The sequence below is a fragment of the Trachurus trachurus genome (assembly GCF_905171665.1).
Source record: "Trachurus trachurus genome assembly, chromosome: 18".
In the NCBI taxonomy this organism is placed as follows: Eukaryota; Metazoa; Chordata; class Actinopteri; order Carangiformes; family Carangidae; genus Trachurus; species Trachurus trachurus.
Genome location: NC_139909.1, coordinates 28,584,023 through 28,607,553, shown reverse-complemented (window position 1 = coordinate 28,607,553; position 23,531 = coordinate 28,584,023). Strand labels below are relative to the sequence as shown.

The 23,531-nt window shown below is 41.1% G+C and overlaps 1 protein-coding gene across 2 annotated transcripts in view; it reads left to right on the top strand.

The window, feature by feature from the left end:
* mpdz (multiple PDZ domain crumbs cell polarity complex component) overlaps positions 1-23,531 on the top strand; it is a 47,812-nt gene that overhangs the window by 5,476 nt on the left and 18,805 nt on the right. For both annotated transcript variants that reach the window (XM_083993301.1, XM_083993300.1), the window contains exons 4-27: positions 1,775-1,936; positions 2,258-2,397; positions 2,824-3,037; positions 3,497-3,619; positions 3,933-4,130; positions 4,786-4,888; positions 5,629-5,717; positions 6,440-6,671; positions 8,104-8,190; positions 8,514-8,593; positions 8,824-8,970; positions 9,854-10,024; positions 10,738-10,938; positions 11,204-11,413; positions 12,456-12,614; positions 12,991-13,143; positions 14,483-14,827; positions 15,212-15,323; positions 16,283-16,481; positions 17,460-17,501; positions 18,800-18,907; positions 19,255-19,335; positions 19,463-19,640; positions 19,796-19,906. In XM_083993301.1, the coding sequence (XP_083849427.1) occupies positions 1,775-1,936; positions 2,258-2,397; positions 2,824-3,037; positions 3,497-3,619; positions 3,933-4,130; positions 4,786-4,888; positions 5,629-5,717; positions 6,440-6,671; positions 8,104-8,190; positions 8,514-8,593; positions 8,824-8,970; positions 9,854-10,024; positions 10,738-10,938; positions 11,204-11,413; positions 12,456-12,614; positions 12,991-13,143; positions 14,483-14,827; positions 15,212-15,323; positions 16,283-16,481; positions 17,460-17,501; positions 18,800-18,907; positions 19,255-19,335; positions 19,463-19,640; positions 19,796-19,906 (3,645 nt within the window). The remainder of the gene's footprint in view (positions 1-1,774; positions 1,937-2,257; positions 2,398-2,823; positions 3,038-3,496; positions 3,620-3,932; positions 4,131-4,785; positions 4,889-5,628; positions 5,718-6,439; positions 6,672-8,103; positions 8,191-8,513; positions 8,594-8,823; positions 8,971-9,853; positions 10,025-10,737; positions 10,939-11,203; positions 11,414-12,455; positions 12,615-12,990; positions 13,144-14,482; positions 14,828-15,211; positions 15,324-16,282; positions 16,482-17,459; positions 17,502-18,799; positions 18,908-19,254; positions 19,336-19,462; positions 19,641-19,795; positions 19,907-23,531) is intronic.

The window sequence follows — 23,531 nt, the reverse complement described above, 5'->3', positions numbered from 1 at the left end:
AAATTGCTGTCAGGGTTCACATGAGCCAGATATAATATGGGTACATGAGCAGAGATAGTTGGTCTAAAGGCAGGAACTCTTTTTCAAGCTGATTCTCCCCCATTGAGAATTGAACATTTGAGTGGAAGGGAAAAAGCTCTTAAGTCACAGTGGAAAGGGGCCAGGGTAAGCATTTGAGAAACAGAGACAAAAATATTTGAGCTATGCAGTGGGAGGCAGGGATGCTCGAGCTTTTTACCCCTTGTGGAATTTAGATTATAAAAGCCCTGCTGGCATTTTTGTGTGCTGGCGATTTAGCTTATTTCAAAAGGGGGTACATTCCGATGTGTGCGTCTGAGCTGATGGCTGTGTGTTTGTTTTACTGAGCAACATTTATCAAGCCATTCATTGTAAAGCCCCGACAGATCTTAAAATGGACCCACTCCATGTTGTAACAATGGTAAAGAGACATATTTCAGAGACAACTACAAATGGATGTTCCTCTTGTTCTGTCTTTTATAGAGCTTCCAAGCCCAGCTGCACTTGTTTGCTCCCCCCTTAAGCAGAAACAATTTGGAGTGAGGCAGCATTTTTGTGTTCTGTTGTGAGACAAGAGCCAGACACATAAACACACACACACACACACACACTGTCCGTCTTCTGGCTCCGCTAGTTGGGCCTTGCTCGGCCCATGTCGCTATGGCGACAAGGCCCTGCTCTCCAATGAGAAAGAGGCCGCTGCCACCGTGTGAAGTGGGGCAGAAACAATTTCTTAAATGTGCAAGAACCAAACTGGAACTTTAATCCTCTTAGCAAGGCCCCAGCTAACAAAGCTTATGCATGAGGACAGCAACTTAGCAGCATGCTACGCTAACTTAGCCCGGCCCATAGGGTTTTGTTTGCAGCGTGCAGCACTAATGTGTCCTGTCCAATGGACTTTTGTTTCTGAGGACTAATTTGGGACCGTGTTTAAAGGAGGCATCATTTTACTGTACACGACTCTGAAAGTTCCTACAGTCGACTTCCTGGTGGAGATGAACAAGTTCACAAGGACAGCTTCTGCTTGTCAGTGCCATATGCCAAATAGAGTGTTTATGAAATTATCTTTGTGAATAGCTATGACCATCTGAATTGAATCCAGTTCAGATGGTCATAAACATTACAGCCTTTGGCTAATGAAATCAGAAAAAAACACTGTTTTATGTAGTTGTCGCGTTCATGTAATTCATCTGTCAGAGAACTAAAGTCATTGCAGTAATTAAAACCGAAGCACATTAAGGCATCCAGATGGCCAGTGATGCTTTTCCCCCACCATGACAGAAATATTGTATTTGGAGCCTAGTCATTGTTGGAACATCAGCTAAGTGCCATTATCTCCTGAAGGATTAGGCTGCCATAGATCCAGCTAATCATGGTGGGACAACAAACTATCTGCCATCCCCGTGGTTTTAGACACCCACACGTCAGGGCTTTTTGTGCCTAAAATTAAACTTGATAAATGTTTATGTTCACCGTATGAACAAGTCATGATGTGTTTTTTTTTTTTGTTCAAACTTTTAATTGTCTTTGGTGGGATTAATGCCAGAGTTGCTGTGGTGTGCAGGATGAGAAATCCTAAGCTGTCCGATTTAGCATTCACACTAGAAACAAAAAGACACAGCTTTTATAATGAAGGTCCAGTGTCCTATTTAATTTGATTTCCCTTTATAGTGTTATTTCAGCCATGTATTAAGGCGGAAGTGTACATCTGAATGATCTAGGTCATTCACTACATGTCTGTTATTGACATTTTCAGGGGAGCGTCCCAGCATCACGTGGGAGTGACCCTGCCGATCACATCGCAGCAGCCAAGCCCAATGGAAGCCATGTTTCCTATTCAGATGTACCAGCTGCCATACAAATCAATGGGAAGACACCATCTGAAGAATTTGAGCACATTATTCAGTCCATGGCGCAGGTATAAGCAACTGAAACACCAACGTGGGAATAACAGTGTTATATTGTAGGCTAATGTAGTGCCTTTCTGTCAGGTCCCATTAGACTTATTATCACATTTCAAAATGTTTTGCTCATAGTAACAGACACAAATCAGCACTTCTTCTATGAACAGGTAGCGCACCTTGAATAAATATAATATTTCAAACCAAAGACAGTCACACAAACAGTGCTTTTCTCTCTTGAGGCACTTCAAATAGACATCTAAAGGCTGCCTGTAGCTTTGATGCTATAGTCAATCACCACTGGGGTCAAAGTGTACATGTGTGTGCGTATATCACAGGGGCGCTACGTGACACACGTGGATCTGCAGAAGCCAGCGTCAGGTGGTCTGGGCTTCAGCGTGGTGGGACTGAAGAGCGAGAATCGCGGAGAGCTCGGCATCTTCATCCAGGAAATTCAGCCGGGGAGTGTGGCTCACTGGTACGTTACGGTCGACATGTTGTCATTCAGAGAGCCATGAGAGATTTCAAACATGATTAAAAATCTTTTTCACAACAAAGTTAGCTTCCAGAAACTTTCTCAATATCTTGCCAGTTGATGAAGTGGAATTAGAGTCAGAGAAATTGTTTTGTTTTTTTTACTCAGTCTGTGGCTCTCTCATACTTTCTTCCAATTAACCCCAACAGTTGTGGAAACTTTTCTTTTCACAACTTTAAACATCTCATCCCACAATCATTAATTTGTTTTATTCAAATTGGAAAAAAAAAACCTAGAGAAATCTGTCAACATCTAACCAAAACTGCAAGCAGAAAAATGGTTACAAGAGACAGGCTTAAAATCTCTTCTGACAACATTCACTGCCACATCTCCTTCTCTAATCGACACCCTCTGCTTGTGTCTGTACAGCGATGGAAAGCTCAAAGAAGCCGACCAGATCTTGGCCATCAACGGCCAGCCCCTGGACCAGACAGTGACCCACCAGCAGGCCATAGCCATCCTGCAGAGTGCGTCAGAGAGGGTGCAGCTCACAGTGGCCAGAGGACCCATCCCTCAGCTCGTCAGTCCCGTGGTGTCCCGCACGCCCTCTGCTGCCAGCACACTGTCGGCCAACTCCAGCGCGGTATGAATACAGTGGAGTCATACAGCAGACACACTTCACCGTGGGGAACGTGGAGGGTTAATCTGACTTTTAGTGCAGTCGTGCACCTCTTGCTTATAACACTGAGAATATGCACACATCTGTTTGCCTGACATATGGATAACAAATCACACATGCCCAGAAACAACTGAACAAAGACACAGAAGCAGCTCAGTCCCCCCCCATGGAAATACAGTGTCACAAACAGAAGCACATGGCTGCTCACAGTCGTGTCTCTTGTCAAAGGAAATCAAGCTGTCCAACTGCAGTAGATAACACCGTCTGCATTCCACATCCAAAGCCAAAGCTTTTGCAGATATCTCATGTTTTTAACTGGATAACTGAAACATTATGTTCTGAAGTTAATCTCACAAACTTTGCCACCAAATCTCTTTCGACTTGTCTTCACACCAGCTTTCTTATGTCTCTCTTTTTACCCAGTGGCAGCATGTGGAGACAATCGAGCTGGTCAACGATGGCACCGGCCTTGGATTTGGTATCGTGGGAGGCAAGACCACTGGGGTTATTGTCAAAACCATTCTTCCTGGAGGCATAGCTGATCAGGTGATAGCATTATTGCATCTCTATTTTCTTCTGGGGAACTGCCAACTGGGAGGCTTCAGTGTTGTGAATAGTTATTTAAACAGCGAAGACCATTAAAAGATTTTTTTTTTGTATTTCATGACATTTTCAGTGTTGTAGAGAGATGGCTCTTGTCATCTGTGTATAATGAGAGTGAGTTAATTGCAAGCAAGCGCAGAATTAACTGTCACTCTGTCTCTTCTTTGGTAGTGACAGTCTCATTATGGGTTTGATTTCTACTGAAGCTACACAGACTTAGACAAAAAAAAAAAAAAAAAACTTTTTTCTACCTCAGGATGGCCGTCTGCGTAGCGGAGACCACATCCTGAGAATCGGAGAGACTGACCTGTACGGCATGGGCAGTGAGCAGGTGGCACAGGTCCTCCGGCAGTGCGGCAACAGGGTGAAGCTGGTGGTCACCAGGGGTCCCGCCGATGAGAATCCCTCCGTCTCTGCGGTCATGCCTGTGGTGCTCCCCACTGTCAATGAACAGGTGAGAGTGGCTGTTTCACTGCGATGTAAACCGAGAAAGTGATACAATTCTCCTATAACAAGGAGATGCTGTCAGTCACATTGAAAACATGTCACGATCTGGAGTATCCCTATAGTAAAGCAGTTTCTCTATAGTAAGAGGATGATTGAATATCATATATAACACACAGTAAGAGTTATACGCTTATATCAAAAACACTTCAGACCTAAAGTTCAGCTCTTTCATCTCCAGTTTTATCTGTTCTTACCTCTTGACTGCCTTGGATAAATGGAATTACAGAATATTGCAGGTTATATCACCTCTGACTCACACTTCTGAGCTTCACCTTCTCAGAAACAGCACTTCAACAGCAATATCATGTATACTCTGAACAGTCGGCCCTATTTAAACATGAATGGTTTTCAGTGACTCACTGTATGCAGTGACGAACCTCATATCCTTTTGTTGGCACACATTGTGTGTGTGTTTTTTTAATGGCTGACAGCTTTAGAGAACTCATTAATTAAAGTTGAAAAATGTATTTTGGTGAACACATGGCGCAGTCAGATCACTCAAGTGTCATGACTTTCTTTTCCAATGTTGTCAAATGAATTATCCTTTACTTTTTATTTACTTAGTTGATGTTGACGTTCCATTTGCATTCATCTTTTCACAGGGCTACGAGGAAGAGGAGACTGAGGCGTTTGATGTAAGCCTCACCAAGAACGCTCAGGGATTGGGGATCACCATTGCAGGATATGTGGGAGATAAAAATTCAGGTGAGGAATAGGAGATTATCTTCTCACAGAAGATGATATTTAATTCTGTGCGTCAGTAAATATATAAAGACTGCTTTTGTCAATATTTTTGTGGTGTAGAAACAGTGGATAAAAATGTGGAATGTCTAAGTGGTTGCTCAAACCCACTTTTATCACAGCTTATGTTAACTGACCAAATAATGAAAATCTAGCTTTGTGCATTTCACAGCTAAAGAGAAAGAACTTAAAAGGGTGAATATATAGGTGCTAATATTCATCAAGTGGACTGAAGCAACTATAATTGAATGCTAATTAATGGAATGGAATTTGACAGTTGCTTGCAAGTGTTGTATTATTAGCTTTTCCGCCGCCCTCAGTGTCAACAATAAAGACATATAACACATAACGTATGCAGCCCTAAATTAACTTTTAATTATGTTTTCACTTCTATGTGCCTTTGAAATTCTAGCCATCAGCCACAATAAATAGCACAACAGATAACCTTTTTATTATAGCATGTAGTCTTGAATTTATTCCAACTGCCTTGGTTGAAAAGCACTCCACATTCTTTTGATTTTCAAGGTAGGTTTAAGTGCACTGGGTTCAACACATCACTGTTTATGATGTTGAAGTCTTATACAAACTCTTACCATCAAGCTGAACCATCTGTTTCCTTTTTTTCCTTGGGTATTATTTAATGTCATGATTCATGGCCATCTTCCTCGTTGCTTTAATGTTTTTGTCTTGTTTTGACTTCTCAGAGCCCTCTGGTATTTTTGTTAAGAGTATAACAAAAGACAGCGCTGTAGATCAAGATGGCCGTGTTCATGTGGGAGACCAGATAATAGCTGTAAGTACCCCATTATGCACTTTGCAGCTATTACTATTTTCTGTCTTCAGTGGCATGAGGTAAAATATGCGGAGAATGTTTCGTATTATCAATTACAGCGAACGCACTTGCTCACTCAGTCAGTGGAGGGAAATAATGGGATACATCATTTTGAATAATTCATAATTAACTCATAGTTTATTAAGTGTTTTTGTGACTGTGAATATAAAGAAAACCTTGAATTGGCACAATGGAGCAATTAAGTTTTAATTCAATTATTGCAGGACATTAACAATGAAGTTAAACTGTGTGTAATTTCCTTCATCTTTTTGAAACACAAGCCGATGCTGGTCTGTTTTCCCTCAAGGACTCACACACCCTTGTTTTGTTCAGTTATACTGATGTGTGGGTGGGTGTACTTGATTGAGCTCTGTCCTTAAGTGTAAATGATGATGTGCTTTAGTATTCACATTAAGAACTTAATTGACTGTGATTTTTTTGACTGAGGAAATGTCCACCTGTCCTAAATGATCTAAATTAAAAAAAAAAAAAAGTGCATTGTAAGAACAGATTGAAAATCTTGTGCAGCCCTTTTTTTCTCTGTATGCCTACTGGATTTTATAATTGCAATTTCACCTAGGCCAAACAAGAATATAGATGGTATTTAAGCTGACTCATAATGAATGCAGAAGGTCTTTCACCCTGATTAACTCCATGTGCTCATGAACGGTCGCCCCCTGCAGGTCGATGGTGTAAACATACAGGGGTACACCAATCAACAGGCTGTGGAAGTGCTCAGACATACCGGCCAGACAGTCCATCTTAAGCTGATCCGGCGGGGCTTCAGGCCTGATGAGATCCCCCCTGCTGTGGCCCCCAGTGTCACCATCCTGCCTTCTTCCACCACCATCCCCACAACCACCACGGTGATGAGGGAGCTTGAGCTGGAGAGGAAGAGTGAGGAGGCTGCTCAAGGTAGGATAAAGGATAAAATGAGAAAAATTTAATGAGGATAGGGAAAAAGAAAACCCTGATTCCTTGTTCCTCATCATCCTGTCGGGGAAAAAGTGTCATTTGATGTGTAAATGTGGCTCAGACAGGAGTGTTCACGATGATGCAGTGAGGAGTAATTTCCCTGTGACTCCAAATGGAATTTTCACTCCCTTTTATCGCTATAGTTACAGCAGAGGAACAGAACTTTCTCCAGGCACATATGAAAACCACTGACTTGAGTTACACTTTACTTACAGTCCAACCTGATGTCAACATTGTGATAGAACACATAACGAGAAGGTGACAGGTGGACTGTGCTACAGAAAGATTTATTTTTTGATATGTTGCCTAAACAATTTGCACTGGGAGTTAAAAAACATAATTACCAAAAAAGAGAAAGTTCACCACACAATTCTCATTATTTTCCACAAATAAAAGAGTGAAATTTACTTATTATTAGCATGTGTGTTTTTCATTCTAAAAAAAAGCAAGATAAATAAAGACAAAGGAAACAAACATATTTGAATCTGCAAGTGTCCTGACAGGAATTTTAGGCAGCAAGAAAAGTAACCTGCATAAATAGTTCATTGTCAGAAGTCAGATTGAAGGTGATTATATTTGGCACAAGTACGTTTCTACCAAGAATGTAAGGAAAGGCTAGCAACAGCTGATAAACAGAAAGGAGAGGAGACTGCCAGTATATTATTGGCTGCTGTCAGAAAATAACAGATGCAGGACTTTGCAATTGTGAGTCCAATACACTGCACAATAAAGAAAAAGTAATTAGACTTCCATTTCATTCGTTAAGATTATTAGGTGATATATATATGTGCCAAAAACAGTTTTACAAGCATGTGATTGGTGTTTAAAGTTGTTACAGGTCATTTAATGTTTGGATATTGAAAGAACTGAAACTTCTAAGGTAGATCATCGTCAAGTCAGTGTTAGGGTTGCTGAGTTCTTTTTTCACAGACTAGCTAGTATTAATTAATGACAGCACTCAAAAGATGCTGATGTGAAGTGTAGACCATGGCTTGCTTGGACGCCTAAGTAGTAATTTCACACGTGACTAGTTTGGTGCCCTGTGGAACTCCAAACACATAAACATTGGCATGAAGTAGTAAAAAAGTAACTGGATCATTAAACATATATTTAAAATCCTGGGGTGTTAGGGTCTATCGTTATGAATAACATCATCAGGGACGTGTATATGCTTTTTGGGCCGGTAGTGAAATGAGCTCCTCTTCTAAAGGGAGTATTAACACATGCTTTCTTTTCCAGATAAATATAGCACCCATATATGATTGTGTATTATAGTATGTATGTGAGATATGAGTAGTTGTGTGCCTGTAATGTTAGATGTCTGTGCTGATCCCTGTTTCTGCCTGTCACAATGCTCATTGTGTGTTTGCAGCCACAACAGATGAAAAGCCGCTCCAGACAAAGAATGAAGGATCTGATGTCAGCCCGGCCACGGATAAGCTAACGGAAGACAAACATGGTAGGAGGCTGGGATTCTTCTTTAAATGCATCAGCCAAGATACTGGGAGCACACATCTGACGGATAAGTTCCTCGGATAAGTCAGAACTACACTGACTAGGGACACACAATATGTGGAAATACTGAGATGGTGTTTGTAGTTTCAGACACTGCAGATGGGAAAAAAATTAAGAGGCACAGATAAAAGTTTTTTTTTTTTTTTTTTTTTTTTATGTTGGTCTTGTCTTGAACACATCACAAGTTCTTTGAATGATTTATCATAAATTTGCCTTTATAATATGTTATGTATATTAATACAAGTACTTTGTATTGTGTTTTCCAAGGGATGAAGTTAATACTCTTTGAAGAAGAAGAACTAATGAAGAAATGGCAGGGGATTCTGGGTCCAAGTAATGAAGTTATAGTAAGTTTCCTTTTCAAAGTGAATATGTCTCTTTCATGCATCAAATTATACATACCACAACTTTGTTCCAGGGCAACTGCTTCATAATGGTAAACAGCTCAGAAATGGTATCACAAAAGCAAGGATGACCTTCGTTATCAGTCAAAAAGGCTCATCTCATTAACATATCATTTATACAGATAAAACTTTTCACCTGCTAACTGAGATGTGGTTCAATGTTTTCATGACAGGTGGCTCAGGTGGAGAAGTATAGTGAAAACAGTGGCCTGGGGATCAATCTAGAAGCCAACAGCGGGCATCATTACATCCGCTCTGTTCTACCGGAGGGGCCTGTTGGTCGCTGTGGCAAGCTGTTTAATGGAGATGAACTGCTTGAGGTATGTCGTCACTTCAATAAAATAAAACAGTTAACTACCTACAGAGTAGAGCTTTTTATGTCACATTTCCTATTAATATTTACAGAGGTTTAAATATTTAAATGTATTTAGAAAAGTGTTCTGCTCAGGGGGCAATTATGGGCACACAGTGATATGTAGTGTTTACACCAAAAGATACGCATGTTCACTATCAAAAACTATTATTGCCCCACAACTCAAGTTACAGCATAAAAAAAGATGAAACGCAGCATTTGTATTTCACCCTACACGGACCGATAAAAAACAAAAGCATTTATTAAAGCAGCAGGAAGCAATATCTGTATAAAAGCAAAAAGATTGACCAACTAGGTGTGAAGTACAGTAAACACAGTGAATCAATACCTGACTCTGCAGTTACCCTCAGTCCTACAGATCATTTCCCTTGTCTTTCAGTGCTCTGTTTTGGATTTACAGCTGACGACTTAACTGTTTTGGTTAACTTTTACTGCTCTCAGCAGGAAGCTGTTTTCAGCTAAAGATCTAACAGCTCACTTCCTGCTGCTTACTCAGCAGCAACCAGTAGATACACGGAGTTAGCTAATAGCCAGTGAAGACAGTTTCGCATTTAGCAGCTAAATTCTCAGATAAAACATTTCCCCTCAGGAATTAATGCAGACCAGACTGGAGATAAAAGGAGAGTGAATATTAGACTTAAATACTTTAGATGACAAGAAACATAAAATAAATGCATGTGTTCCATGTTAACTGGATGAATAAATCAAATAGTTTGCTAGCATGACTGACACAAAAACTTCGAAAAAAATTACCTAAATAAACTGCTTTAAACCAATATAATATTGTAATTATTTTTATTCTGTACTAAGATAATCATCATTTTTCACAGGTCAATGGCATATCTCTAATTGGTGAGACCCACAAGGAGGTGGTCAGAATCCTGCGGGAGCTTCCACTCTGTGTATACATGATATGCTGTAGGCCCGCCCCTCCCCTGCTGACTGACATGGATGCTGTCCAACCAGAATCCGAGGCTTTGACCTCGACACCCAAGTTAAAGGTATGATGTTAGAATTGCAAAGTTGTAGCAAATCAAGTCACAAATATTATGTTTGAAGTAAATTTCTCTATAACTCAAAATCACAAAGAATTTGTTGTTTGAAGAGTTAAAATGCAAAAGTGATGTTACCTTCTTAAGGCTGAAGTTAAGCCAGGTGTATTACTTAAAGAGCATTGTGGGAGATGATGCATATAAGGAGAGTCAGGGAGTCCTTGCATCTCCTTGACATGCAGTAATGCATCGTGAAAAATGTTTCCTCGCCGCTGCATTTCAGCAAGGGAATATGATTGGAGAATGATAAGTCCTCCTCCTCCTTTATAACTCATCACCCATTATTAGCTTAGCCTGGGCTGTCAATCGCTCCATTGGCTTTCCACATTGGCGACCGTGATGGATTAAGACTTAGTGATAAGCTGGGGCGGCTGAAAGTTTAGTACGACCAATTCTAGTAATACCTAACCAGCAGTTGCCAGCAACATTTGCTATAGATATATGAAACATCAAAAGCAGCTTTCCTTTGGGGAATGGGTTTTCATCTCCCCAGCTTTATCTGTGATAATGTACTAAGGCCCTACCATCCCAAAGATATTTCCCTTTTATCTACTGCCAGAAACCTGAGCCAGAAACACAACTAGAGGGTAGCAGCCTATGGGCTGGGAGTGAAAGTAGGGAAGGCATGCTGTTACATAGAGATTTTGGGTTTTCCTCTGCAGAAACAAATAGATCTGAGCAGAGTGCTGGTTGCTGAAGACTCAGAGGTGAACACAACAGCAGCAGCAGCAGCAGCAGCGACACAGGATAATGTGACAGAGGAGGCAATAGGATCTCCTTTGGCTATGTGGGAGCTGGAGATCCAGAAAATCGAGCTCGAGAAGGGAGAAGGGGGATTGGGATTCAGCATTTTGGACTACCAGGTAGGAATTCTTATAGGTACAGTCTCATGAAAACTGTACATTTGTAATAGCTGTGACAGGACATATCTTTTTGGCTTATTTTACACAAATGTGTTAGTATAGTATTAGTAGTGCCAGATACAGAATAGTTCCTGTATATTACTATTGTAATTTTATGACACACAAAGCTAAAACAAAGTGACTTTCCCTGTGATTGTTATCTAAGTTGAAAGCTGTGATATTTGACCTATTCTCATTCACCGTTACTGGGCTGGCTCTGCCACAGGACCCGCTGGACCCTGCCAAGACAGTGATAGTGATTCGCTCTCTGGTTCCTAACGGTGTGGCCGAGCAGGATGGCAGACTGTTGCCAGGGGACCGACTCATGTATGTTAACACCACCAACCTGGAGAATGCCAGTCTGGAGGATGCTGTTCAGGCCCTCAAGGGGGCTCAGCTTGGCAAGGTCCAGATAGGAGTCGCCAAACCACTGCCTGTAAGCATTAGTGTTCATATTCCCCCTATTTCTTTATTTAGAATCTGTCTGAATGTAGGAAGTAGGGTGATGGCAGTGAAGAGGCACTTATAACGCATATATTTGGGGGTAAACTAACAGTTTTACACATGCTTTTGGGAAAATTAGTTCAGCATGCTGGGGATTTATCGTTGTGTGTATGCAAGGTTGTGAGTCAGGCTGTCTTTGTCCGATGCGACCCAGTAACCAGTCATGAGGTCTCAGCTTACAAGGGCTTCAATTTTTTATGGTGGAAACTGGTTTAGCATTCCACCCACTGCTCTTTCAAAAGAAGTGACCAAAACGCTCTTTGCCCTTTGTTTCATATGATTATATTAGCAATTTTTTCAAGAGCACAGACCCTTTTGTACATAAAGACACATCGGGGCACCTGTCAAGACATCAAGTCCGTCCATTGGCTTGTTTCATCGCTCCAGGCACCTGCACTCTTTGTACAGGATGTTTCTCGCTGCAAAACTGCTCGCATTCTTTCGGCTTTAGAGCTGCATTTCTCTCGTATTGAATCTGCCACTGGATTACACAATGAGACCTCTGGGCTGCCAAGGTTAGCTGGATTACAGAGCTGTAGGAAGCCTCTGTGGGGTTATCCAACTCTCCTGCAGGACGAGGAATGTGCTTCTGAGGGGTATTTTTGCTGTATTGCCTCTCAAAATTTGAGCCCTGACAAGTGTAATCCCCCCAAAAATGCCTCCTTGCTTTTTCTATACAGTGTGTGTCTGAGCAGCTTGATACACCAAATCAATATCAAGAGCTCTTCCTTAACAATACATGTGAAATGTTCAAGACCTTTTCTTTTAAGAATTAATTCCAACAAATAGATCATTCTTTAACTCTGTAGTGAATGTATTAAATCCCCTAATGGTTCCTAACATCTTTCTCCCATCCCATACTAATTTATTAAAGTTTTTTTTACTTGATTTGGTCAACAACAAAAAAGAAGAAAAAATCAAAAATTTAATTTAATGAAGCTGGAGACACTGAAAGAATTTCTCCACTTTCCTAGGGAATATGTGGATATTCCCACTCTCCACACCTATATGGTGAACAGGAAATAACTTCATCATCCACCATCCATTCATTTGACTTCAACAGTATTATGGTTGAAGAAGGCGTGGACGAAGATCTGGCTGAGGGCGTCGTTTACCGAGCAGAGCCTGCATTGGTTAGTTAGCTTTGGGAAAAACTGAAAACATCAATCAGAATATTTAAACGGGGGACAACCAGTTGTACATGTGTATTGTATGTGTTTCTGTCTAATTATTTATGAAGAGTGGTCTGTTTGTTTGTTTGTGTGTTTGTTTGTTTGTTTGTTTGTTTGTAATTATCTTATATTAGCAGTGTATTGAAATATCATTAAGAGAAACAATTTGTTGTATTAGTATTTTATAGGTAGGTAAATTTAGGACAATGATAGCAGCATAGAATATCATGTTTATTCTAGCTATGTGTGATTGACTAGTGACTAGTTCACTGAATTTCTCATTATTTAAAGGCCAGTTTTCTGTCCCAGTTGCTGATGTTATCATCCGTCATCACAGATTGACACCGGCGAAGCAGACCTCTCTGATGAAAAGGTGTTAGATCATACTTACTCTGGGATGGAGGACGACACTTTCCAGGCATCCATGATTGCTCTCCATGGTAGCAGCTGCAGTGCAGACCTGGATTACTTGCATGCATCCACACCTAAGGTAAACAAACACATTTATTTCTATATACCGCAGTGTATGAACTGAAAGCAGAGGCCTGGCTTGAGATTATTCCCTCATTTCATTAAATGTTACTGCAACAGTAACTGCTCTCTGTCTGAACGAGTTGTAAAGTATGCAGTCATTGCTCCTTTGTTGGGTTTTTTTGCTATCAGGAGCCAAAATGTCATAAGAAATGTTTTTTCTCTCTTTGTTAAGGCAGTAACAACATTTACTGACTTTGTTGCTATGTGAAGAGTAAAGCTGTGGGTGCTTTTGTTGCCCTAGGTGCCCCTAAAACAGCAATTCCCCAAATGGATATTAAATTATAAGACAATAAACAAAGAAGAGCACAGGCCGCAAGAATTGTTTTCCTTGGGGTATCTGTGCTTCCATTTTAACCAAAGGTCACAGTATATGGATGATATAATATAATATGGTTAATACGGGTGGTGGTGTTTTTTTCTTTCTGGGCCATACCTGTTTATGGAACAACAATATAAAGGTCACCTGGGGTGTTAAGATTAAATAAGCATAGTGAGTCCACAAATCTAGCGCCAATGAAGCGGTGACAGCTCCTTCCTCATGACTGCATCGTCAGATGGCATGATTTTCTGATGTCTGGCATTTGTACCAGAGTTGAAGACAGAACAGAAAAGTATATATGAATTCTAAACAGACATTTCAACCTCTATACTCAGCTGCTATGAAATGTTCAAACTGACTTCAAAGATTGCATCTTAAGCTTTATTTGCTTCACACACCATATGCTATAGACTCAAGATTATATTACAGCTGACAACATAGAACCTGCCAATCTTTGAATGTTACCTGAATATATTGGATCTGATTTCATATATATAGTCATACTTGACCCCTCCTTTGAGAATACTTACACCTATAGATGTTTCAGCTCAGTTCATCCCAAATTTATAGCACTACTTCATTAAAATGAAACTTCCCCATTTCTTGTTTTACTCTGCTTCTCATGTCTGCTTACTGAGCCCCGTGTGTATTACACATTTGCATATTTTAACTTTTTTCTTAAGATTCATACTTCTGTTCTGGACCCCAGAGGGAATTGCTTGCCGGGAATCATCACTAGCCACTCTGCTTCTAATAAAGTCTCAAATGCTGTTATAATGAAACTACATTTTGTGCATTTCACTCTCAAGATCACCAGTAATTTCTGCTGTTCTCTATTGGCCGCTGATGGCTTTTCTATGGCTCATTACGAGGAGGGCAGGATGGCGACTGAGCTAGATGAATCCCCCCTGTTGGGCAATTGTCTAACTAACAGAGGGGAACGTTCATTCAGCTGCTATGCTATGTTTTACCCCAGCTGACCGCTCGCCTGGACTTGCTGGATGAGCATCCCCGCTTCGCGACGCCGTCCACCCTCGGAGACAATACTCAAGTGTTCTCACCAGAGAAGTCGGCCTGTTTCACCCCGGCGGGTTTAAGAGGTCACGTACCAGATTTTAATACCATACTAAGCAGTTCTGATCAGTTCCTGGCTCAGCACTCGACCAATGAGGAACCGGTGGAGTCCTCAAACTCATACAGCCCATTTGCTGAAACAGGAACCAGATCGATTGTACCAGAAGAACCTGTGGAGTCCCTTCACTATCAGACGGAGCCACCCATGTCTTTTGGGGATATTGGAGATATAAAGATTTTGATGAAGGTAATATAATCTGTCTAACTGCCAAGCATAAATTGGGAGGATATAACATATAATAAGTCAGTAAATGTTGAAAAAATAAGATGAGAAATGAGGACTCTGTAGAACCGATGAGTGAGTTGAAGTGATTGGTGTGTGGTGAACATCAAAGATAAGTCAAGGTCCATTTAAACAGCTTAAAAAATAATGTAATGTTTTGAAGGTAACATCTAACCTCTCTTCAGTCTGATGTGAGGCTTTTTGTCATTTATTAGATAAACAAAGTTTTGTTTTATATTCATTCCCACATTGCACCTTCCTCTTCTCTAGAGACGTGCACTTTGTCTGGAATCTACACTAATATTTTCATTTACTTTCATGAATAAATGTTGAATTATCGCCCTCAAGGACGACGAGGCTGGTGTGAAAGAATCTGGAGAACACGGTGACAACGCGGTGCTGACCTCAGGGAGCAATTTTGAAAGGACTATCACAGTTGTCAAGGGCAACTCCAGCCTTGGTTTGTGATAATTTCTTCACAATCTTTTTTTTATTTTGTTCCTTCTTATCGTTCACAGAAGTGTAAATGAGGTTGTGGCACTGAAAAGCGTCTTTAGCCTTTACTTTTGTGTTCAGTTTTCGTGAATGCCAGATTTGGAGCAAAAATGATAGAAAAGATTTTTGGGCTGTTCTCCAGTCTGAAAGGGTAATTCCATTGCTATACTGGGTATTTGCATTTCAAAACCTGCCCACGGGGCTGCTCCTGGTTTAGAGAATATTACGTTTTCACTTCTAAAACAAACAGGTGTTATGAAGATAGTTTTTAAAATCCTTAGTGCCTCGTTGAAAACAGTATCTCATTTTCCTATTTAGTACTCTTTGAAGGCTTTTATTTGGTGGTCCATTTAAATTCTCTCCATAATATGTTTGGGATTTGTTTTCTTTTTACAAAATATAATTCAGATCCACACTTAACCAGACCACACTAATGTTGTGATTTTCAATTTAACTCCGGCATACTTCACTGGTACATTTGGGAGGTTTGTTAAAGGCTTCAACCACGCTGTGCCCCAGCTGGATAAAGACAAGAATTTTTATTTCAGGTTTTGGGTAGACTTTCTAAAAGTCTCTAGATATATTATGCCGCACTCTGAAGTTACTCCGTTGAGAATGGTATGAAAACCAAATCTGTGAATACCATGACACTTTCTAGGATTATTGGCTGGGACATGAAGCTTTCTTGTGTTGGAGCTGAAACTCTGCTGATTTGTACCTTTTCATTCATAATGGAGTTTCTCTCTGTCCCTATAGACATAAACACATTACCATTTCTTACACAAAGAGTTCAGTTAAAAACCCACAACCAGTTGCTATCATAGTTCAGTCAGTCAGCTCATATCTTAAGAGAAGCATTTGTGAAAATTACACATCAAAACCCATGATAAAGGTGTAACAGGACTCTTCTGATCTACCTCGTAGGCATGACGGTGAGCGCCATGAAGGACGGTCTGGGGATGCTGATCCGCAGCATCATCCACGGAGCATCGATCAGCCGCGACGGACGCCTTGGTGTCGGTGACCTCATCTTGGCCATCAACGGAGAGCCCACCGCCAACCTGACCAACGCCCAGGCTCGCGCCATGCTGCGAAGACACTCCCTCATTGCACCTGACATGGGGTAAGGGACTGTTAACAGAGAGAATCTGAATCTGTACAGATGTTCATTGCTAAAACTCATAAGGTAACAAAGGAAGGAAGTATTAGTTGAATTTGTCTGATAACAGTGACTGTCACTACCAATACCAAAATCATCTTTGTAATACTAAGCTGAAAATACAATTCATTAACTTGAAAGCAAAATGTGTCACAGTTCTCAAATGCAAATGTTTAGAGTAATGCTTGGAGCTCTACCTGATCAAAATGAAAATAGCACTTTCAAATCAGGAACCAAACAATGAGTTCTGCATTAGGGTTTCATTTATTTGAGTTTGTACATTAGTTTGATTGTGCCCCTCTACAGCAGCAGCTCTGGTCTGATTTAATTATTGTTCAGTGACATTTCTATCAGTGCTACATTTCCATAATGTCTCTTTAGTGCATTCATTGCAGGTGTTATTTTGATGTAAAAGTCTAAACTTATAATACGACAGTAAGGAATCTGAGACCAAGAAAATGGCTTTTGGGCAATCTGTGCATGTATTTCATTTTTGCTTCTCTCCAGGTATTTAAAAAAAGCACTGAGGTTATAATACTATTTTGTAATTGTTGTTGTTTGCTGTTGGAAAATAGATGGTTCTATAATCACAGGAAGTAGCAGAGCTCATTTGTAATATACTTCGAGGTTTGACCCCAATTACATCAGGATTGCTTGTCTTTAAATCTTACAAACAACACATGCTGACATTTGTAGTGTACTTTATTAAACATAATGTGTTGCAAAGCTTTGTTTTTCAATGTAAATACAGAACACATGCTTGGGATACAGGCAAACAATAATTCTATCACTTGCACTTCTGCATAAGCCATGTGAGTTACCAAACCTCCCACACTTTTCCAAGGTAAATCGGGTGTGGTATTGTACAGGTTCTGCTTGCTGAACTAAGCTTGGCGGTGTGTGTTAGCTTCGGTGCATAAAAGCCAACTGTTCACATTCTAGATCTGCTTGTTCACCTGAGGACGATCTGTGCCCATTTTATGTGTGAGTATGACTAACTTCCACATTGTGGTGTTTCAGCAAGAAGCTGCCCGTCTTGATTTCCTTCCTCTCACTCTGTCTATCTGCTGCCGGGCTTCATTGCAGTCTGTTCAAAAGAGTTTTATCCAGACACAGAACTAAGCCAGCTCTATTCAGTGAGCGGGGGGTAAAAACTGTGAACGCAGTGCTTATTATAAATGTGGAATTCATCTGTTGAAAATCCTGTTATTAATAATATCATTCAGATACATTGATTAACATTGTTATCGTGCTGTGACATTGCACTCTAACATTAACCAGCATATAGTTCAAATTTGTCTTGTGGCAACAAAACTAAACACATGAAGTCAAAATAATATCTGGATAAATCTTCACCGACTGCATCACATTGTGCCTAACTCGCTGCTTAACAACTTTTCTTTCATTCCTGTGACTAACATGACGATCACCATTTATAACTCACTCTTTAAACTCACTCTTTTGTACTGTAATCATCCGTATTGAAGCTCCGCCATGTCTTCCACTGCATGTTGTGATGTTCTTACTGTAATGAACTGACTCATGCATTTCATTATTTCACCGGAATTTATTTTCCTCCCTGTCCACATGCCGGCATGTTTGAAAAAACCGAATCAACCCATCTGTCGAAGATCTGTCACTCAGATGTGTTGATGTGTCCCTCAGAATCAAGTCTGAATTGTTTCTAAATGGGACGTTAAGTGGGTGTCAGATTTTGTCAGCTAGATTTTGGTTCACTTCTCAACATGAGTTCGTTACCTGTAAATTAATAATACATGCCCCTCAAATCTGTCACATGTTCATCACACCAGAAGTGACAGAAGACAGGATTAGCCTAGACGTTTGTTGAAGGTAAACATGTGTTTTTTGAGCAGTCATATCTCAAGAGCCTATATAATTCATTGACAGCTCACCTTGGGCTGTTATAATGGAGAGGGGATTTGCTGAGGAACAAGCAGAGTTCAGTGCTAGTGCAGTCGTGTGAGTTAAATCTGACGCAGTTGAGAAAAACAAGCCTCTGAATGTAAATGAGCAGATTTAAAAGATGCTCTTTTGTTAAATGAAAAAGGAGCTATTTTAATGTGTTGATGCCAGTTTGCACTTGACTACCGGTTCTCTATTTTTGGTAAATTGCCGTGCAAGTTCAGTGAGAGGGCAGGGGCATAATTGCCACTAAGGTGGGTAATGGGGGTTTCTAAAAGTGGAGAAAGCTAAATTATTTGGTTTTGTTTGACACATGAATGCCTGTGTGTGTCTGTGGGTGTGTGTGTGTGTGTCTCCAGCATTACATATGTTCCAGCAGAGTATCTAGAGGAGTACAAGGCGAGCCTGGAGCAGGCGGGAGACGATGTCTTCTCCGAAGCGTCTACACTCCCACTTCCAGCACCAAAGTATGTTTTCACATTCATATAATTGAACTGATAACCAGGTACTATGAATTTAAAGTTGCACTGCTTTCACATTGTGTGTATCTGTGTGGCTGTACAAAGATGTTTAATGGATTTCCTTTTTCAGAAAACAAAGCCATTTTTGATCATCCAGTGTTTACATGCACTTTTACTAGCTAGCAGCCTTCTTCTTTCTTGCTTTTGTTGGGGGCATTGCTACATCTTGTGTTACTGCAACTTCCGGTCAGTTAGTAGAATTAAGTGATAATTAAACTTAAATTACCCCCTGGCAATCACATTAAATCTATCTTTGATTCAGTATCATTTTTCCCTCATTATAACCTGTTTAGAGAAATTCCTAACCTCCCAGAGCGTGAAGATGGAGAGGGAGAGGAAAGTGCCTCCTACAGCAACTGGAACCAACCTAGGAAGTGAGTGCTCCCACATTGTATCTAAGCTTTTGTGCTTTTGTGAACATGAACATGACACGGTTTAATCAGATCAGTGCCAGAGTCAGAGCAGGGAGGTTAAAAATGTTGATTCTTGTACCTTCCTCAGAGTGGAGTTGTTCAGAGAGTCAGGCAAGTCCCTGGGCATCAGTATCGTCGGAGGCCGAGGGATGGGCAGCCGCCTGAATAACGGCGAGGTGATGAGGGGGATTTTCATCAAACACATTCTGGCGGACAGTCCTGCTGGCCAGAACGGGACTCTGAAGACTGGAGACAGGATTGTAGAGGTAAGTCACAGTCACAGACCATAAACACATGATTAGCAAACCTGAGTTTGTTTTCTTTAGTGTCCAATCAAAAGATTTGGGAAAAATTCTACAACATGTTAAAAATCCCCCCCAATACATGTGTGGTGATGGGATTTCTTTAAACTCTTTGTCAGGTGGACGGTGTAGACCTAAGGGATGCTAGTCATGAGGAGGCAGTGGAGGCCATACGCAGGGCAGGCAACCCTGTCTCCTTCTTGGTCCAGAGTATCATTCACAGGCCCAGGGTAAGTCTGTATAACACTGTCAAAGCAATTGCTAACCCACTCATAATCTAAAGGTCACCGTTTCCTCACAGTAGTCTGTTGTTCTACCTCAAGTTAACTGTGTCTGTACAGGCCTTTTAGGGCACTTTCAAAAACTTAAAATTTACAAACCCTCTGGTATCTGGTTCGCCTTTAAATGTTGAAAGATGGTCTTCTTTTATAGCAGCAGCAACAATCCCTGCGTGGCATGTTAAATATATTAGCAAGTTTTAACCTAAGTGCAACTCTCGACTTGAAAATCACCGTATCAACAACATCGTTTGTTGTTTGAAAGTGCCCTCAGGCTTTTAAAGCATGACTAAGTAGTTTCCTGCTGGGGCCTCCACTGGCTTGGCTCCAGTGTTAGATCTCTTCATAGTCAATCACTTTTCATGCATTGTTATCTGTGAGATATTCCCACATGCTTTCCTTAACATTCTGGTTACTCATTAAGCCTTGCAGCAACTCATAATACACTCACATGCACAAGAAGGACACAGAGTGGGGGTTTAACACAGAACCACATAAACTGTAGTGAATAAAAAAAAGTATTAGGGCCGGGACTCGATTAAAAAAATTAATCTAATTAATTAGAGGCTTTGCTCTTGCAATTAATCGCATATAAATATTTGACCTGAGAACAGTGAGAAGCATTTTTTTCACATGGATCCGATTTTAGTATACCATTGAATAATGACTGAATACATAAGCTTAAAGGGATAGTTCGGGTCTTTTGATATGAATCTATATGGCATCCCCATCATCAGTTACGTGCTGTGACGGTGACTTTCCCCGGACTGTGTCCCGTGAGCGGAGTTCCGGCCTGGTTTCGGTGCTGACGAATGTAGTCCGGCTAGTTGGCTGGGGTCACGAAAATAAAGCGTTTTTCTTCTCAAAACAATATGCATTCAAAAGAGTGATACATTTGCATCACAAAACCGTTGTCCACGAAAAAGTCTGACCTCGCAATCGCTTGGTGCTATTTTCTCTCCCTCCGTATCACTGCGCGCTGCCGCCTGTAGACGGCTGTGCGCGTTTCTATCAGCTGTTTCACTGAGTTTACTGCTCGGATAGTTCACATAAACATTTCTGATTATGACACAAGTGATGAAGCCATCCCTTGTTTTAGCACAGAGCTAAAGGGAGAGCTTTATGAACCTGATGTGATGCTGAACTTCGTCAGATGGAGTTAAAACGAGCAGAAAGAGAGAGGAGGGACAGGGAAGTGACAAGCTGAAGTTAGACCACAGCTGTAGCTGTGACGGACAGGGTGATGATCAGTAATGCAGCGCAGTCCGTTATGGAAGATCTGAGGCTCCTCTGACAGCTGCAGGTGAGCCGCAGGTGAGCTGCACGTCAGCTGGCTGGAGAGTAGTGCCGTTCTTTTTTTTTCTTTCTTTTTTTTCCCAGCAGCACCGTCCGGTGCAGGTGATGCACGCTGTCTGTCTGTGTATGTTTGTAGGTCTGATCTTCCACCATGAACTGCGCTGCAACGATCACCCACCTCTTTACCTAACTCCATCTGACGAGGTTCAGCATCACATCAGGTTCATAAAGCTCTCCCTTTAGCTCTGTGCTAAAACAAGGGATGGCTTCATCACTTGTGTCATAATCAGAAATGTTTATGTGAACTATCCGAGCAGTAAACTCCGTGAAACAGCTGATAGAAACGCGCACAGCCGTCTACAGGCGGCAGCGCGCAGTGATACGGAGGGAGAGAAAATAGCGCCAAGCGATTGCGAGGTCAGACTTTTTCGTGGACAACGGTTTTGTGATGCAAATGTATCACTCTTTTGAATGCATATTGTTTTGAGAAGAAAAACGCTTTATTTTCGTGACCCCAGCCAACTAGCCGGACTACATTCGTCAGCACCGAAACCAGGCCGGAACTCCGCTCACGGGACACAGTCTGGGGAAAGTCACCGTCACAGCACGTAACTGATGATGGGGATGCCATATAGATTCATATCAAAAAACCCGAACTATCCCTTTAAGTAACAAAACATTGGGGTTTTTTCAAGGTGGTACTTAACCAAGACCAACAGACTAGTTATGCAAATTATCGATTAATTCATTAATCGATATTTGATACAGATTAAATGGTCTTTCCTGCCACTACACTATGATGATTACTGTATTTAACTATTTAACCAAAGACGGTTTATAAACCAAGACCTTCCATGACGAGTCAGCTTCCTGTATGCATGTCACGTGGGCTTCTGCACGGCCACGCCCCTTTAGGGAGACCAGAGGCAGCATAGAGTGTATTGACTCCAATGGGAAAATTGAACGTGAACACAGATTATGGTCGAGTCTTTCTCCCCACAGTCACTGAAGTAAATTTTGGACTCATTTTTCACAAGCCACATCTCTTCTGAACAGTTTGACACCAAAATGGCAATTTTCAGACGGACACATCAGGAGAAAATCCACTTTGTTCAAGACACACTCTCGCGAGATTTGGCACAGATCTCCTAGGCAACGTCAAACAAATGGCCGCGAACTCCCGTGAAAATGATTTAAATTATTTTTGTCATGCTAAATATGACTGTTAGTAGTGTAAATATTTAATGTTATCATAAGAAAATATAAATATCTCACTTTCATCTACCTACAGATTGTATAAATACACACACACGTTCACAGACGAGGTGGGGTGACGGTTGGCCACGCCCATTTAGGCAAGGCAAGGCAAGGCAATTTTATTTGTATAGCCCGTTTTTACAAACAGTTTGTCTCAAAGGGCTTCACATGGCATCGTAGCAACATCCTCTGTCCTTAGACCCTCACATCGACTGAGGAAAAACTCCATGGAAAACCCTTTTAACAGGGAAAAATCGGAGAAACCTCAGGGTGAGCAACAGAGGAGGGATCCCTCACCCAGGACGGACAGACGTGCAATAGATGTTGTTACAGACAAGAAAACAGTTTACAATTTAGAGAGACAGGAAGTGTATACCATTTCATACATGGATGTATTATATTAACTTTCATATCATTGGAGCAGCCGCTCATGGAGTATCTTTCCATTTATTGAATATCTTTGATTTAACTACTTAAAGCAGATATCAGTGGAATGTTTTTGTTAATATAAGTCCTAAATAGTCCTATTTTCCGTCAGCAATCACTTACATGAAGTATTTCAGCCTAAACACGAGTCTCTCCGTCACTCTGCTCTGCTGTAACCCGAGGAGAAAATTTTCCTTGTGGGATACAAGTGTTATCCAATGAGGAGAGAGAACGGCATGAAGGGCTGTGTGTGCAGCCAAGGGATGCGCGTGAATGTGGTGACGTAGCACGAGGACCAATTGATGCCTGACAAGGGCGGGGGCTGCTAACTCATGGTGCGTTCAAAGAAACTCGTACTTTGTGTTTTTCCTTCCTGTGAAGTCATACCAGTTCGATCTGGTACGAGTTCACGGGTCGGAAGTTACGAGTGGCCGTTATAGGGAACTTTCACAGACAACAGGATGGTAAAAACACGAGCTACGGGTTACCTGGAACGCTACCAAGTCGTAGTTGTGACTTGAAGCTGTAACTTACGGTTTCAAAAGCCTGCCTTGAACGCAGCATTAGCCGAAACGGCCGTGAAGCTGATATCTGCTTT